The sequence below is a fragment of the Littorina saxatilis genome, linkage group LG10 (genome assembly GCF_037325665.1).
Source record: "Littorina saxatilis isolate snail1 linkage group LG10, US_GU_Lsax_2.0, whole genome shotgun sequence".
Classification (NCBI taxonomy): Eukaryota; Metazoa; Mollusca; class Gastropoda; order Littorinimorpha; family Littorinidae; genus Littorina; species Littorina saxatilis.
In genome coordinates, this window is record NC_090254.1 from 2,824,831 (window position 1) to 2,840,329 (window position 15,499).

A 15,499-nucleotide genomic window follows, 5' to 3' on the forward strand; every position below is an offset into this window, starting at 1 on the left:
GTTAGTATTTTTTTCTGCGCGTGTGTGAAAGATGGAACAACGGTCAAAGCAGAAGAGTGCTGCGAGTGCGTGTTGTGTTGTGTTTTCGTCGGTACTTTTTACATAAACTCTGCAAATGCTCGCTTGACTGAACTCATTCAACAGCCGAACAGGTTGTCGACCTCCATGCAACCTTATTCTGGCACTTATGAAAGACGCCGACAAAGGAATCAGCGATCCGAAAATCGTTCGGCTTCTTACGGAAAGACCCGAGAGTTGCCGAACATTTAGTATAATTTACACAACATAGAACCGCATGGTTACTCACGTACGTGCGGAGTGCACGTTTTACATAAAACAGGTTTGTTAACAAACAACTTTCAATGCATTTTGAATATCATGTGTTAAAGTAACTTGCTGCCGATAAGTTCCTGTTATTTTATGATCTTTTTGTTCAAAGGTATAGTCATGGTTGCAGTGGCTGAGGTCAGTGAGGACACAGAAACGCTATTAGCAAGTGTCTTCTTCAAAGTTGCAGGTGGGGTTGGCAATGTTCTGAATTAAATCAGTGTCACTAAATGAAAGTATTGTTTTGATTAGTTCACACAGTACTTTGACTTTGTTCAGTCAGTTTGTTTCAACTACAGTTAGAGAAAATTACATTGAAGTTAAAAATTGACTATCGCATACTACATACTTTCTACACACAAACAAAATAAAAACATGTATTGACAACACTTGACATGTGTCTGTGTGTGATGATTGTGTTGTTATAGGTGTATGTATGTAAAACACATTGTGCTTAAAAGTGGGGTTCCTGTGTACATGCCCCTTTTGAGACCTTCACAGGGACGGGGATGTAGCTCAGTCGGTAGCGCGCTGGATTTGTATCCAGTTGGCCGCTGTCAGCGTGAGTTCGTCCCCACGTTCGGCGAGAGATTTATTTCTCAGAGTCAACTTTGTGTGCAGACTCTCCTCGGTGTCCGAACACCCCCGTGTGTACACGCAAGCACAAGACCAAGTGCGCACGAAAAAGATCCTGTAATCCATGTCAGAGTTCGGTGGGTTATAGAAACACGAAAATACCCAGCATGCTTCCTCCGAAAAACGGCGTATGGCTGCCTAAATGGCGGGGTAAAAAACGGTCATACACGTAAAATTCCACTCGTGCAAAAAACACGAGTGTACGTGGGAGTTTCAGCCCACGAACGCAGAAGAAGAAGAAGAAGAGACCTTCACAAATCTGAAGAAATCAAGGAGGCATAAAATGGAGGACAGAGAACCTAAGGAAACGGTGCGGCGAGTGTCTTTAATGGAGGGACTAAATTGGGGGATCTTATATATACACACACACATACACATACACACATACACACACACACACACACACACACACACAAACAATTGTTGGTTTAGGGTAACGTGACCAACAAATAATAGGGTTGGTAGGTATGCTTTTTATTTTTTATTTTTTATTTAGTTGACCTCATAATAATATGAAAACATCAAAAACACCATTTTTTCTCAAGCTCTTGAATTGTATTGAACGTTTATATACGATGTTACAAAGTTTAATAGTGTTACTTGCTGATCATATGTATGTCTTCCCCATGATCGCATTTGCGAAAGTATATATTGCAAAGCAGGTTCTTGAACTTGAAGCCGCCATTGCAACTGTCACGTGAGATGTCGAGTTCAAAGGAGGTTACTTCCCTTAGTCCCAGTATGGTTTGCAAAATGTGCCAAAAGTGATTCATTTTTTTTATTTTTGAGAAACTGAAAAAACCTTTTAGGGTCGGCGGGGAAAAATAGGATTGGTCGGGTTACCCTAAACCAACATTTTTTTTCTCTCCTGAAGAGTAGCGTTCCACTGTGTACAGGTTGTTGCTTGTTGCCAGTGGTGTGGAGATGCGGGACCTGAGCGAGGCGGACATGGCGGGGCGACGTCGTGTGCTGATCGTGGGTTCGGGGGCGGCAGGGTCGGCAGCAGCGTACTGTCTGACCCGGCATCCTGACAAGTTCTCTGTGGATGTGTGGGAGAAAGAGTCTCTGCCGGGGGGCGTGGCCACCTCCACTGACATCAAACGTGAGTGCTGCTTGAATCATGATTTCTTCATTGTGTGGCAGGGTGATGAGTAGTTCCCCTCGTCACGGGTAGTTACTATGCATTGTGTGGCAGGGTGATGAGTAGTTCCCCTCGTCACGGGTAGTTACTATGCATTGTGTGGCAGGGTGATGAGTAGTTCCCCTCGTCACGGGTAGTTACTATGCATTGTGTGGCAGGGTGATGAGTAGTTCCCCTCGTCACGGGTAGTTACTATGCATTGTGTGGCAGGGTGATGAGTAGTTCCCCTCGTCACGGGTAGTTACTATGCATTGTGTGGCAGGGTGATGAGTAGTTCCCCTCGTCACGGGTAGTTACTATGCATTGTGTGGCAGGGTGATGAGTAGTTCCCCTTGTCACGGGTAGTTACTATGCATTGGCCATTGTGTGGCAGGGTGATGAGTAGTTCTCCTCGTCACGGGTAGTTACTATGCATTGTGTGGCAGGGTGATGAGTAGTTCCCCTCGTCACGGGTAGTTACTATGCATTGTGTGGCAGGGTGATGAGTAGTTCCCCTCGTCACGGGTAGTTACTATGCATTGCGTGGCAGGGTGATGAGTAGTTCCCCTCGTCACGGGTAGTTACTATGCATTGTGTGGCAGGGTGATGAGTAGTTCCCCTCGTCACGGGTAGTTACTATGCATTGTGTGGCAGGGTGATGAGTAGTTCCCCTCGTCACGGGTAGTTACTATGCATTGTGTGGCAGGGTGATGAGTAGTTCCCCTCGTCACGGGTAGTTACTATGCATTGTGTGGCAGGGTGATGAGTAGTTCCCCTCGTCACGGGTAGTTACTATGCATTGTGAGGCAGGGATGGCCAAATCTCAACATGTTAACTCACCAGCCGGGCAAGTAAAGTCTTCGAGGAAGTTACTAGCTCGCCAGAAATTTTGCTGGACCGGTACATACCACAGTTGCGGAACCTGCCGTGGCTTTGAAACTCGATATTACAACCAAAAGTTTTGCATTGGACCAGAATGTTCACTGGCCATCCGGGCGAGGTGCCAGCTGGTTTCTACTAGCCCGGCGGATGTTTTACTTGCCCCTGGCGATCGGGTGGACGATTTGGCCACCCCTGTTCATTGTGTGGCAGGGTGACACAGTAGACCCCCTTGTCACGTTAGGTTACTCTGCATTGACAGAGGTGTCTCCCTGCCAAAGCTTTAGCTATTTATACTATCTCAACGTTTTTGATACGTCTGATGAAACGTGCAGTGACTCTTTGTGATGGGGTCTGACTGCTGTTGTCACGTTGGGAACCTATGTGTACCAATGACACTTTTTGTAGGGCTATTAAATTAGCTCTAAAATTATCAACCGTGTTTGACTGGCTTTGCCTCCACAGGTGATTGTTGTGCTTCGTGCACTCGGTTACAACTGTCATGAATATATTTCAACGCTGCTAAGCCTTGTTCCACATATATGGTGAATGAGTTTGCATTTTTCTCATGCAAGAAGAAGTTATATTTGAATAGATATTGAATAGAGGTACAGCATTGGCGTTAACCGGTAATTACCGGTATTTTTCTGGTTGAAATGAGATAATACCGGACAATATATAATTGGCTGCCGGTTGATTTTTAGAACTACCGGTTTTTTTGCTGGTAAAACAACAAAACCACTACTCTGAGTTGGACTCTTACTGGTTCCAATGACCAGCCTACCTTTTTTTTCTGGATAGTTTTCATCATAAAAGTTTGTGTACCAGTTTGAAAAAAATATCAGTGCCATCACTGGAGGTAGTTTATTCAAGAGATGGTTGAGGAATTAGGTGTGAAAGTATTGATGTTGAAGGAAGGGGGGGGGGGGGGGGGGGAGTAAGGCTTTGTGAAATGAGTGGTTTTAGCACTCGGTAAAGTGTTTTAACGGCCACTAATAGATGACATTATTACTTCAGACTATTCAAAATCATGAATTACATTAGGCAAGTAATTGCATGCTATTTTGGGGAAGAATGTTTTACAATTGAGTCAGGTTTAAAATTTGTTCCTTGCACAAATATATGACTATGTAATCGATTGTTATCTGCTGTAAATTATTGCTTGACGTCTGCTGTGAATGTTTTTTATTCAGTGTTTGGGATGATCACAATTCTTTGTGCACAATTGGTTGAACTGAGTGTACTCTGAAGACTTATATTTCTAACTGAGCTGGGTAGCTCAGTGGGTAGAGCACTGGACCTGTGATCTAAGGTCACAGGTTCGAATCCAGACAAGGATCGAGGGACACGGGGCAACTTTATGTGCAGACTTAGAGATGGTATCCATGTCCAACCCCATGTCACCACAGTGGCACGTAAAAGATCTCTGTCATTCTGCCATAAGTGCAGGTGGCTGATTACACCAAAACACACACACACCTGGGTAGCGCCACTCTTGTTGCAGCTAGCTTTCCGCTGGGAGAAAGTGACCCAAATTTCCCAGCATTGGGATAATAGAGCAAATGAAATGAAAGTTGAAGCATATAATTATGTCTGATGTTTTTGTAATGTAATGTGTGTACGTAAAAGAAGTTAAAGAAAAGAAATGAAAATTCCCTCTGTGTGCAGACGATGACTTTATCAACGACGGGGTGCAGGGGGGTTGTGCTACGTACCGCAACACCCTCAACCTGATGGAGGAGCACGGCCTGACCACCTCCCCTGTCCACATGATGATCTCCTTCGGCAAGGGCCGCACCGCCTGGACCAACTACACCAAGACAGAACTCATCGAACGACTCGCCCCGGAGATCAAACGCTTCGGCCGCTGTCTGCGCATCATCAACAAGCTGGAGTTCTTCTTCATCTTCATCCCCATCTACAAGGTGCTCAAGTGGTTCGGCTTTTCTGACGAGTTCCGAAATGAAATGGTGTTCCCTCTGACGGCGTTGTTCTTTGGCACCGGGAATCAGACGCCGAATGTTTCCGCGGCGATCGTGGCGAGAGTTTTCCTCGACGATGACCTGCGGCTGTTTGACTACGACTCTGAGCGCTTGCTGAGTCAGACGCCCGAGATGTTTGCCTTTCCCAAGCTGGATAAGATGTACCAGGCAATCATGTCCAAAAGCGGGGCCAACTTCTACGCCAACAGAGCTGTCAAGGTCGTCCGTCGTGTTCGCGGTAAAGTTTATGTGACAGACGAGAACGATAATGAAGAAGTGTTCGACAACATCATCTTCGCCTGTGATGCCGAGACCGTGCTGCGAGTGTTGAAGAACCCGTCTTTCATGGAGAGAAGAACTCTGGGAAATGTGCGCTACTACAACGACATCACCGTCACCCATGAAGACGACGACTACATGAACAAATACTACGAGGTCCACTACGACAAAGATCAGTACTTCGTGCGCACAGACCCCACCCACCGCGACAAGATCGAGATGTCCTTTAACCTGTCCAACTACCAGCCCCAGCTGAAGGAGTCGGGGCGGAACGTGTTCCAGACCATCTTCCTGGATGACAAGATGCGTGAGATCTGGACTGACAAGGAGATCAAGGAGGAGAAGGTACTGCTGCGCAAGTGGTGGAGACAGTTCTCACACACCTGGCGCCACTTCGCCTTCTGCGTGCCCTTCATGAGGTGAGATTGGTGATTTTTTACATTTCGCCAAACGAATTTGAGAACTGTATCAGCTCTGAAAGTCCAAACAATTGTGCACTAGCGAAAGGCTAATGATTCTGAAAATTTACTAGCCGGAGAGCAAACTTTACTATCCAAACCAACAATTTGTTTCAGCAACTTGACTCGCATTTGGCGAGTGGATGAACATTTTCAATCGCCAGTTACATGTTTCTACTCACCATGGGGAGTAAAATACTCGCCACTTTCTGGGCTGTGTCTGTTACCCCCCATTTAAGACCTCCAAATAATTGAGAAAATCAGGTCTTGACAAGGAGAGTTTTGAAATGGGGGGTCCACTTACAAGTTAGTGACTTACACAGGTTATGAAGTATGGGAGGGTCCACTTAGTGACTTACACAGGTTATGAAGAATGGGGGGGTCCACTTAGTGACTTACACAGGTTATGAAGAATGGGGGGGTCCACTTAGTGACTTACACAGGTTATGAAGTATGGGAGGGTCCACTTAGTGACTTACACAGGTTATGAAGAATGGGGGGGTCCACTTAGTGACTTACACAGGTTATGAAGTATGGGAGGGTCCACTTAGTGACTTACACAGGTTATGAAGAATGGGGGGGTCCACTTAGTGACTTACACAGGTTATGAAGTATGGGAGGGTCCACTTAGTGACTTACACAGGAAATGAAGAATGGGGGGGTCCACTTAGTGACTTACACAGGTTATGAAGAGAATGTCTGAGAAAGCAGGGTCCTAAAAGGGAGGGAGTGGTGAATTGAGGGGTCCTAAAAGGGAGGGAGTGGTGAATTGAGGGGACCTAAAAGGGAGGGAGTGGTGAATTGAGGTGTTCTAAAAGGGAGGGAGTGGTGAATTGAGGGGACCTAAAAGGGAGGGAGTGGTGAATTGAGGTGTTCTAAAAGGGAGGGAGTGGTGAATTGAGGTGTTCTAAAAGGGAGGGAGTGGTGAATTGAGGGGACCTAAAAGGGAGGGAGTGGTGAATTGAGGTGTTCTAAAACAGTAAAAGGGAGGGAGTGGTGAGTTGAGGGGACCTAAAAGGGAGGGAGTGGTGAATTGAGGTGACCTAAAAGGGAGGGAGTGGTGAATTGAGGGGACCTAAAAGGGAGGGAGTGGTGAATTGAGGTGTTCTAAAAGGGAGGGAGTGGTGAATTGAGGGGACCTAAAAGGGAGGGAGTGGTGAATTGAGGTGTTCTAAAAGGGAGGGAGTGGTGAATTGAGGGGTCCTAAAAGGGAGGGAGTGGTGAATTGAGGGGACCTAAAAGGGAGGGAGTGGTGAGTTGAGGGGTCCTAAAAGGGAGGGAGTGGTGAGTTGAGGGGTCCTAAAAGGGAGGGAGTGGTGAATTGAGGGGACTTAAAAAGGAGGGAGTGGTGAATTGAGGGGACCTAAAAGGGAGGGAGTGGTGAATTGAGGGGTTCTAAAAGGGAGGGAGTGGTGAGTTGAGGGGTTCTAAAAGGGAAGGAGTGGTGAATTGAGGGGTCCTAAAAGGGAGGGAGTGGTGAATTGAGGGATCCTAAAAGGGAGGGAGTGGTGAATTGAGGGGACCTAAAAGGGAGGGAGTGGTGAATTGAGGTGTTCTAAAACAGTAAAAGGGAGGGAGTGGTGAGTTGAGGGTTTCTAAAAGGGAGGGAGTGGTGAATTGAGGGGACCTAATAGGGAGGGAGTGGTGAATTGAGGGGTCCTAAAAGGGAGGGAGTGGTGAGTTGAGGGGACCTAAAAGGGAGGGAGTGGTGGACTGAGGGGTTCTAAAAGGGAGGGAGTGGTGAATTGAGGGGACCTAAAAGGGAGGGAGTGGTGAGTTGAGGGGTTCTAAAAGGGAGGGAGTGGTGAATTGAGGGGTTCTAAAAGGGAGGGAGTGGTGAGTTGAGGGGTTCTAAAAGGGAGGGAGTGGTGAATTGAGGGGTTCTAAAAGGGAGGGAGTGGTGAATTGAGGGGACCTAAAAGGGAGGGAGTGGTGAGTTGAGGGGACCTAAAAGGGAGGGAGTGGTGAATGGAGGTGTCCTAAAAGGGAGGGAGTGGTGAATTGAGGGGTTCTAAAAGGGAGGGAGTGGTGAGTTGAGGGGTTCTAAAAGGGAGGGAGTGGTGAATTAAGGGGTTCTAAAAGGGAGGGAGTGGTGAATTGAGGTGTTCTAAAAGGGAGGGAGTGGTGAATTGAGGGGACCTAAAAGGGAGGGAGTGGTGAATTGAGGTGTTCTAAAAGGGAGGGAGTGGTGAATTGAGGTGTTCTAAAAGGGAGGGAGTGGTGAATTGAGGGGACCTAAAAGGGAGGGAGTGGTGAATTGAGGTGTTCTAAAAGGGAGGGAGTGGTGAATTGAGGGGTTCTAAACGGGAGGGAGTGGTGAGTTGAGGTGTTCTAAAAGGGAGGGAGTGGTGAGTTGAGGGGGACTTACAAGTGGCTTCCACTGTAGGTCCCAAAAGAGAGTACAGGTAACTTTTTTATAGTTTCAATTTTTCGGTTTTCGTTAAGTTCACTTACTTTTCATAAGCCGGAACTTGTACCAGTTGTGTCCCCTAGTTGTTGGTCAAGGGTAGCTTCCATTCTGTTTTTCTGTATATATATATATTTATTTGTTTTTGAAGCGCACAAAAAAACTAAACAAAAATGTGTGCGACGTTCCGAATTTGATTTTGCAGTTTGTCGCCCTCAAGTATGCAATATATATAATACTGATGTCACCCCTCTGTGAAGAATATAGCTGTTTTACGCCCTCATGATAAAACCGTCAGGCCCTGACTTTAGATAAAATACCCAGTTGTATGTGTTTTGTGGAGGTATCAGCTACCTGCACACTTATGGCAGATCGACCGAGGTCTTTTACGTGCCACTGTGGTGACACAGGGGTTGGACCTGGATACCGCCTTCAAGTCTGCAGACCCCTCTGTACTTACGCCAACACTTTTACTTTGCTGCAGGTACCTGCAAGGAACGAAGAACACGTACTACTGTGGTTCCTACACGCTCATCAACACCCACGAGATCGCCATCATCTCCGGTTTCGCCGCTGCGCTGCGTCTAGGGGCAGACTACCCTTTCCCCCAGGACAAGCTGGCGTCCAAGCAGTTTGACCATTACATGCTGGTTATTCACGGCCGACCTCGCACGTGGGGCTGCAACAAGGACTCTGTGTTGGCCGTCGTCATGGCGCCCTGTGTCGCCATCATGGCTTTCTTTATGCTCATTGTCAACTTCTTCATGAAGTGCTGTTGTTGTTAGTGTTACCGAGTGCACGAAGCACGACAACCACCTTTGTAGGCAAAACCAGTCATGGTTGAGATTTTGGAGCTGAGAATTTTAATAACCCTGTAAAAACTGCCATGGGTAGGTTCCCAAGAGCATTCAAGACGAGAGCAGCATCCAGACGACAGAACTGACAAAAGTAACATATATACAGTGGAACCCTTTTAAGACATTCAAAAGTCCGAGAAAATCAAGTCTAAATCAAAACTTGACTAAATGTAAAAAGGAGGGAGTCTTAACCCTTACACTGGTGCAATTCTGTAACACATGTTACATAGCCACTGGTGCAATTCTGTGACACATGTTACATAGCCACTGGTGCAATTCTGTAACACATGATACATAGCCACTGGTGCAAACTGCAATTCTGTAACACATGTTACATAGCCACTGGTGAATTAACAGAGGGAAAAATAAAGAAAAACGGTCATATAGGTTTTTGCATCCATTAGAGGTAATCAGAACCGACCAAACAGACTGAGCGCGACATATGTCGTGACAACCAGGTGACAGTATACGTAAAGTAGCGCGAAATATGTCGCGACAATCAGCCTAAGGGTTAAAATGAATGTGTAGCAAAAATGTTGCTTGGCATTTATACAATCAATTTAATATCATATTCTTACTCCGAATCACATTAGCATTGAGTCACCTGAGATGCTTATCACTGAAAAACGCTTACCCGGCTAAAGAATTTAAAGGGAAGCAACCCCATCACCAAAACGAAAGTGAAAGTAGCTTTGGTAATGGGCCAGTACACCGGGAGTTACCTCCCATACGGGTGTATGCCACGTCACTTCCTCTAGGAACACGTGCCTATTATCATACGTCTTTTTCACCTCGGAGAGGACGGTTCACTTTTTGACGCTCTGTGGCTGACCTTGTGTGTTTGAGTGACACCTGCCGGCCACGTTACCCAGCTTGTCTGCTCGCCTTGCCTACAGTTTGGTGAGCTCGTTCCCGTTTGTTGTTGGTTGTTTGCGCTGTTTCGTTACTGTACGTTGTCCGTTTTTTACGGACTTGTGTGTCAGTGACTTGCGTGTTTCGCCATTTTGTTGTGTGAGTTAGTTAGCTAACTCGTGTGACTTTGCTAGTAGCTCTGCGTGCCCTCTTTCTGTTTGGGCAAGTGTAGCTTTAGTATTTTGTTGACGCGTAAGCGTGTGTGTTTACTGTGTTTTCAGTCGTTTTGACTTACGTTTCAGTAAATCTTTTTACTTTGCCACGTGTTGTTGACGTTTGTGTCAGTGTCTTGCGTGTCGCCATTTTGTTGTGTGAGTTAGTTTTCTAGCTCGTGTGACTTTGTTTGTAGCTCTCCGTGCCTCTGCTTGTGGGGCAAGTTTAGCTATAGTATTTTGTTAACGCATTAGTGCGTGTGTTTACTGAATTTTCCAGTCGTTTAGACTTATGTTTCAGTAAATTTTTTCGCGTTGCCACGTGTTGTTGTCAACATGTCTGATTCAGACAAGCGCCGTGGCAAGTCGGACCCCAAGGGGAAAATTAAGGCTAAGTCTTCCTCTTCCAAAGCAACGTTACTTGTTACAGACCAAGAGCGTAACACTTTGTTGGCTGTACCAATTTCGGCGCCTAGCGCTGTTACTACTTCTGCTTCTTTTGCGGCGCCTAGCGCTACTGTTACTTCTGCACCTGTCTCTACATCGGAGACTTCGTCTTCTTTGTTAGCACCTGGACAAGGTGCGTTGGTTTCCTCTCTGTTAAAGTCACTGGTTCCAGAAATCCGCAGCTTGGTGCAGGCAGAATTTCAGCGTTCCGTCGCCAGCAGTTCGGCGTTTCCGGCATCTGGCAGTGACGTCCGGGCATTGGCTTCCGTGTCTTTGTCCTCCACTTCCGGCTTGGAGCAGCGTCCTCCCTCTTCAGCGTCGGTTGGTAAGCAGAGCTGGTCCGATAGCCCTCGTGAGGCGCCTGGACGTTCTCCTTCGGGGGACAGCTCTTTCGCATCGGGTCACGACCGATACCTTGCTGATCTTTCATTTCCGGCGATAACCTACGAGGCCCCGGACTTGTTCGAACAGCGGCGGCAGTCGGTTTCGACTGCCGCATTTCCGGCACTTGCCGGAAGTGATGATCCGTCCGCTCCGGCACGCTACGGCGGTCGCGGCAGGATGGAGTATTCACTGACTTCCGGTCCTTCCGGATCGCGAAGTCAACCAGTGCAGTCTTCACTTCCGCATTTTGCGGTTCCGTTGACTACACTTCCGGTTTCGGCCGGAAACGCTTCTTCCTCTTCTGGTGGTTCCTTCCGGATACCAGATAGTGGATTACAGCGTGCGCCTTCCGGCTTTCAAGCGCCTAGGCTTGAGCAGGCATCACTCCACTCAGTCGGGGGAGTGACGTCAGCTCATCCAGCTCCGGTTTTTGCGGATGGTCGTCCTGCTTACCCTTTACCTTCACAGGGTTTTGGGCGGCAGGATGACGTTAGTGCTCAGGCTTTTCCGGTTTCCGGTTTGCCAGGGCATGCTTCTGCTTCCGGAACTGGTGACTTCGGTCATGGTTCCACGTGTGACTATTCTGATGCTCCATCAGTGGTCAGCGAGGAGTCGCGGGGCGTGTTTCCGTCGAAGCTCAAGGCTGTTCTTGACGTCGCGGCGGAAGTAACGTCTCGTTATTTTCCTGAAGGGGTGGTGGCTGCGGACTCTTCCGCATCATTCGTTCCTTCTGCCATGGCGGACTTCCGGCCGGCACAGGAGGATGTTTCTTCCTTCCGGTTCGCCGAGTCTCCGTCAGTGGCTTACCAACTTTCGCATTCACTGGTTCGTCCAGCACATGCGGGGAGTGGTATTCGGCCAGTGCCTGTTCCGTTACTGCTTCCTTTTGGTCCAGTTCCGGAATCAGCTCAGCAGTGGGTGGCTTCAGCTGCCCAAGCCTCTTCCTTCGTGCCTACGGCCAATAGGAAGCTTGGCATGCCCAATCAGAGCCAGAATTGGCTGGCGTCTTTTGCACTCCCTAGGGCTACCCTTCCGGTTTCCCGGGAATTGCTGCCTCTTCTGACTAAACCGATCAAGCGTGATTCGGTTTTGCCGGTTTCCGAGGCTTCCCTCCTCTCTGCTGAGGAGGTTGGACGTCGGCAGATCGAACTGTCCTCCATTGCGGAGACTCTCGTTCGGGCTCTGTCTCGGGCATTGACCGATTCGCTAGTTCCTTTCACTCTCAGTGAAGAACAGAATGCGGACGATGTCTCTGCGCTTTTGACCGCATTGGCCAAGGTCAATGAGGAACAATTGCGTCTTTCCTCCCTGCAGTACACCCAAGCGGTACTCTGCAGGAGGGATCTCTTCCTCTCGCAGTCCCAATTCACGGAGCTGGCTACTAGGGAGACCTTGAGAGTCTCCCCGGTCTCAGAGGAGTCTCTCTTCTGTCCGCTGGCACTGGATGCCAGACAGAAGGAGATTCAGTCAAACAAGGACAGTCAGTTCCTTGACTACACTCTGAAGGGGGTGAAACAGTCTCAGCCTTCTAAACAGAAGCAGGCTCAGACATCGTCTAACCCCAAGCCAGCTCAGAAGCGGCAGGCTTCGCCGGCCGCTCGTGGTGGGAAGAAGAGGACGGCATCGGGGAGGGGGCGTGGCGGCTCTGGAAGTAAGCCACACCCCCAATGAAGCGCTCCCGATCTCACCTCCCTCCCGCCCTCCACCTTGGTGATGGCGGGAGGCCCCTCCCGGGCACTTTCTCGTTGGATGTCGGTAGTAGACAGCCAATGGATTGTGGGAGTGGTGAGTTCGGGCTTCCGTCTACTCTGGCGGGAGGAAAAGGCGCCTCTTACCCGAGTGCCTCCGCGGTTCAAGCCCCCCTTCTCGCAGGAAGCACGTTCCGTCTTGCAGTCGGAAATTGCCTCCCTGGAGCAGAAGGGCGCGGTGGAGAGAGTTCGGGTCCACAGCTCCCTGGGATTTTACGGGCGTCTGGTCGCTGTTCCCAAAGCATCAGGAGGATGGCGTCCCGTGTTGGATTTATCTCTCCTCAATACTTTCTTGAGGGAGATAAAATTCAAGATGGAGACGCCAGCCTCTGTCCGAGACTCTCTCCGCCCAGGAGACTGGGTGACCTCGATCGATCTCACGGACGCATACTTTCACATTCTTATGCATCCGACCGACCGGAAATGGCTTCGTTTCCGGTGGGGAGATCAGATCTACCAGTTTCGCGCACTCCCTTTCGGGCTGTCTCTCGCACCGTGGATTTTCTCCATGGTGGTGAGACAGGTCTGTGCACTGGTGAGGTCCCAGGGTATCCGTCTGCGGGCTTATCTGGACGACTGGCTCATCATGAACCAGTCCCAGAGCGGCTGTTCGCAGGATACCCTGACGGTTCTTCGAGAATCCAACTGGTTGGGGTTCTCGATCAACCGGGTAAAGTCGGAGCTGACCCCGTCACAGACATTCACTTATCTGGGGATGTCTTTCGACACGGTCGCTTGGACTGTCCAGCCTTCTCAGAGAAGGGTGGACAAGCTCCAAGCTCAGATTCGCTCCACTTTACCTCTCCTGATGGCTTCCATCCGCTCGCTCGCCTCCATCTTGGGGCAGATGGAGTCTATGGCTCTTCTGGTTTCACTGGGCCGGGTCCACAAATGTCCGCTTCAGTTCGCGCTGAAGCCGTTTGTGGACTCTCCTCTGGTGGACTGGGACGCCCTCATCCCTTTGCAGGGATGGTTCCAGTCTGCGACCCTTCCGTGGTTGCACACGGAGTGGGTCTGCAGAGGTGTTCCGATCGTCGTGCCCCTCCCCGACCTGGACCTCTTTACAGATGCGTCCAGGGAGGGTTGGGGGGCACATACAGATCTTCAGACTCCTCCCTTTCCGTTACTCAGCCGAGTAATCCGGAAAGCGGAGATGGAGGAGCCGGCCCTTCTTCTTCTGGTCGCTCCTCTGTGGCCGTCGCAGGTCTGGTTTCCAGATCTTCTTCGGCGCCAGCACTTCAGCACCAGAAATTCAGCGCCATACACTTCAGCGCGAGGATACTTCAGCGCCGTACACTTCAGCGTTGGGACTTTTCAGCACCGTACCTTTCAGCGTGGCGAAATTTTAGCGCCGTACATTGTAGCGCTGTACATTATAGCGCTAGAGGAAGACAGAGAGAGAGAGAGAGAGAGAGAGAGAGAGAGAGAGAGAGAGAGAGAGAGAGAGAGAGAGAGAGAGAGAGACACTCAGAGAGAGAAAGAGAGAGAGTGAGAGAGAGAGTGTGTGTGTGTGTGTGTGTGTGTGTGTGTGTGTGTGTGTGTGTGTAAAAGTGTCTGCGAAACTGCAAAACTGAGTGACTAATAGGCTTGATTGAGTTTTTCCCACAAAAATCTATTCTTTACCTTTATTTCTCAATAAAGCGTATGAATTAAAATGTCCATTCAAATCACTAAAATCAGTAAAATGTCATTAAATGAATTAGACTGCAATGTGCCCATAATGAATAGCTGGAGGCGCCAGTTCAAGATCACACCGCGTCTCCTGACGTACTGAATAGCTTGTCTCTGAAGACGTCAACACTAGAACATGAAAGCAAAGGCGAGTCCTTCCATTGTTTCAAGCAGCCCCCGACCTCCGTCATTGTATTGTCTAACGATCGTCTTTATCCGTTTCTGTAAGTCTTTGTACTTGCGCCTTTTGGGCGCTGGAGCCTGGCCTCCCAGTAGACGTGTGACGTCCGCCTGGACAAGTGCCTGTTCTTTCTTGAGGACCTCTATCAGCCTCCAAAGATTGGGGTAGCACGCCCCGACCACGTTCTGAAAGGCGTGATGCCACCCTTCACAGCTGTTGTTGGACTTGGCAGCATCAGTGAGAACGCGGTCGTGCACGTTCCACATGTCAATGGAGAACGTCGGCGGATGACGAGGACCACGACGGCGAGGTCTGCCAATATACGTGTCCTCAAAATAGTCGAAGATTGGTTGCCCACGTGCATCATACCATTCAGACTTGATCTGTAACTCACGGCGCTGAAATGTACGGCGCTGAAGTCTCCCGGCGCTAAAATGTACGGCGCTGACATCCCCCCGTGCTGAAATGTACGGCGCTAAAAAATACGGTGCTGAAAAGACGCCGCGCTGAAATGGTGGCGCTGAAAGGTATGGCGCTGTAGTGCTGGCGCTAAAGTGACGTGTTACCGCCCAAGGGCCCCCCATTCCTCTCGCACTCGTGCGAGGGGAACTAGTGCAGCCCCGAACAGGCATTCCACACGAGGAGCCCAGTCTTCTGAAGCTTCACGTGTGGAAGTTGTTCGGGACTCGCTGAAGCGCTCTGGGGCGTCGTCTTTGACTCTGGACTTGGTGGCTCGCTCGCATAGAGCGTCCACCTCTTCAGTTTATGCTTCCCACTGGAAGGCATGGACTGCCTGGTGTTCAGCTAGAGGGGTGAGTTCGGTGGCTCCGCGCTCTATTCAGGTCGCTAACCACCTCTCTTTCATGTCTTCACAGGGCGCCTCAGTCTCCTCGTTGAGGGTCCGGCGCTCCGCTATCTCGGCGACTCTTCAGCAGATTGGTCGTTCTGTTCGAGTCGGGGGCGTTATAGCTGCAGTCATTAAAGGGGCTGCTCTTAAGGAAGCTAAAGCTCGTTTGCCCGCTCCCAAGTGGGACTTGTTTTTAATCCTGGAATTCCTTC

The 15,499-nt window shown here is 49.2% G+C and overlaps 2 protein-coding genes across 2 annotated transcripts; one reads left to right on the forward strand and one right to left on the reverse strand.

Moving 5' to 3' along the window:
* Positions 1-49: 49 nt before the first annotated feature.
* Positions 50-9,503, forward strand: LOC138977960 (uncharacterized). Its single transcript, XM_070350565.1, has 4 exons — positions 50-340; positions 1,878-2,065; positions 4,631-5,642; positions 8,573-9,503. The coding sequence occupies exons 2-4, from the start codon at positions 1,888-1,890 to the stop codon at positions 8,871-8,873; spliced, it is 1,491 nt and encodes a 496-aa protein (XP_070206666.1). The 5' UTR covers positions 50-340; positions 1,878-1,887; the 3' UTR covers positions 8,874-9,503.
* A 4,885-nt stretch (positions 9,504-14,388) lies between these two features.
* On the reverse strand, positions 14,389-14,706 carry LOC138979116 (uncharacterized). The gene has a single exon (XM_070351927.1). It carries the CDS (start codon positions 14,704-14,706, stop codon positions 14,389-14,391), a length of 318 nt encoding a protein of 105 aa, XP_070208028.1.
* Between the last annotated feature and the right edge of the window lie 793 nt (positions 14,707-15,499).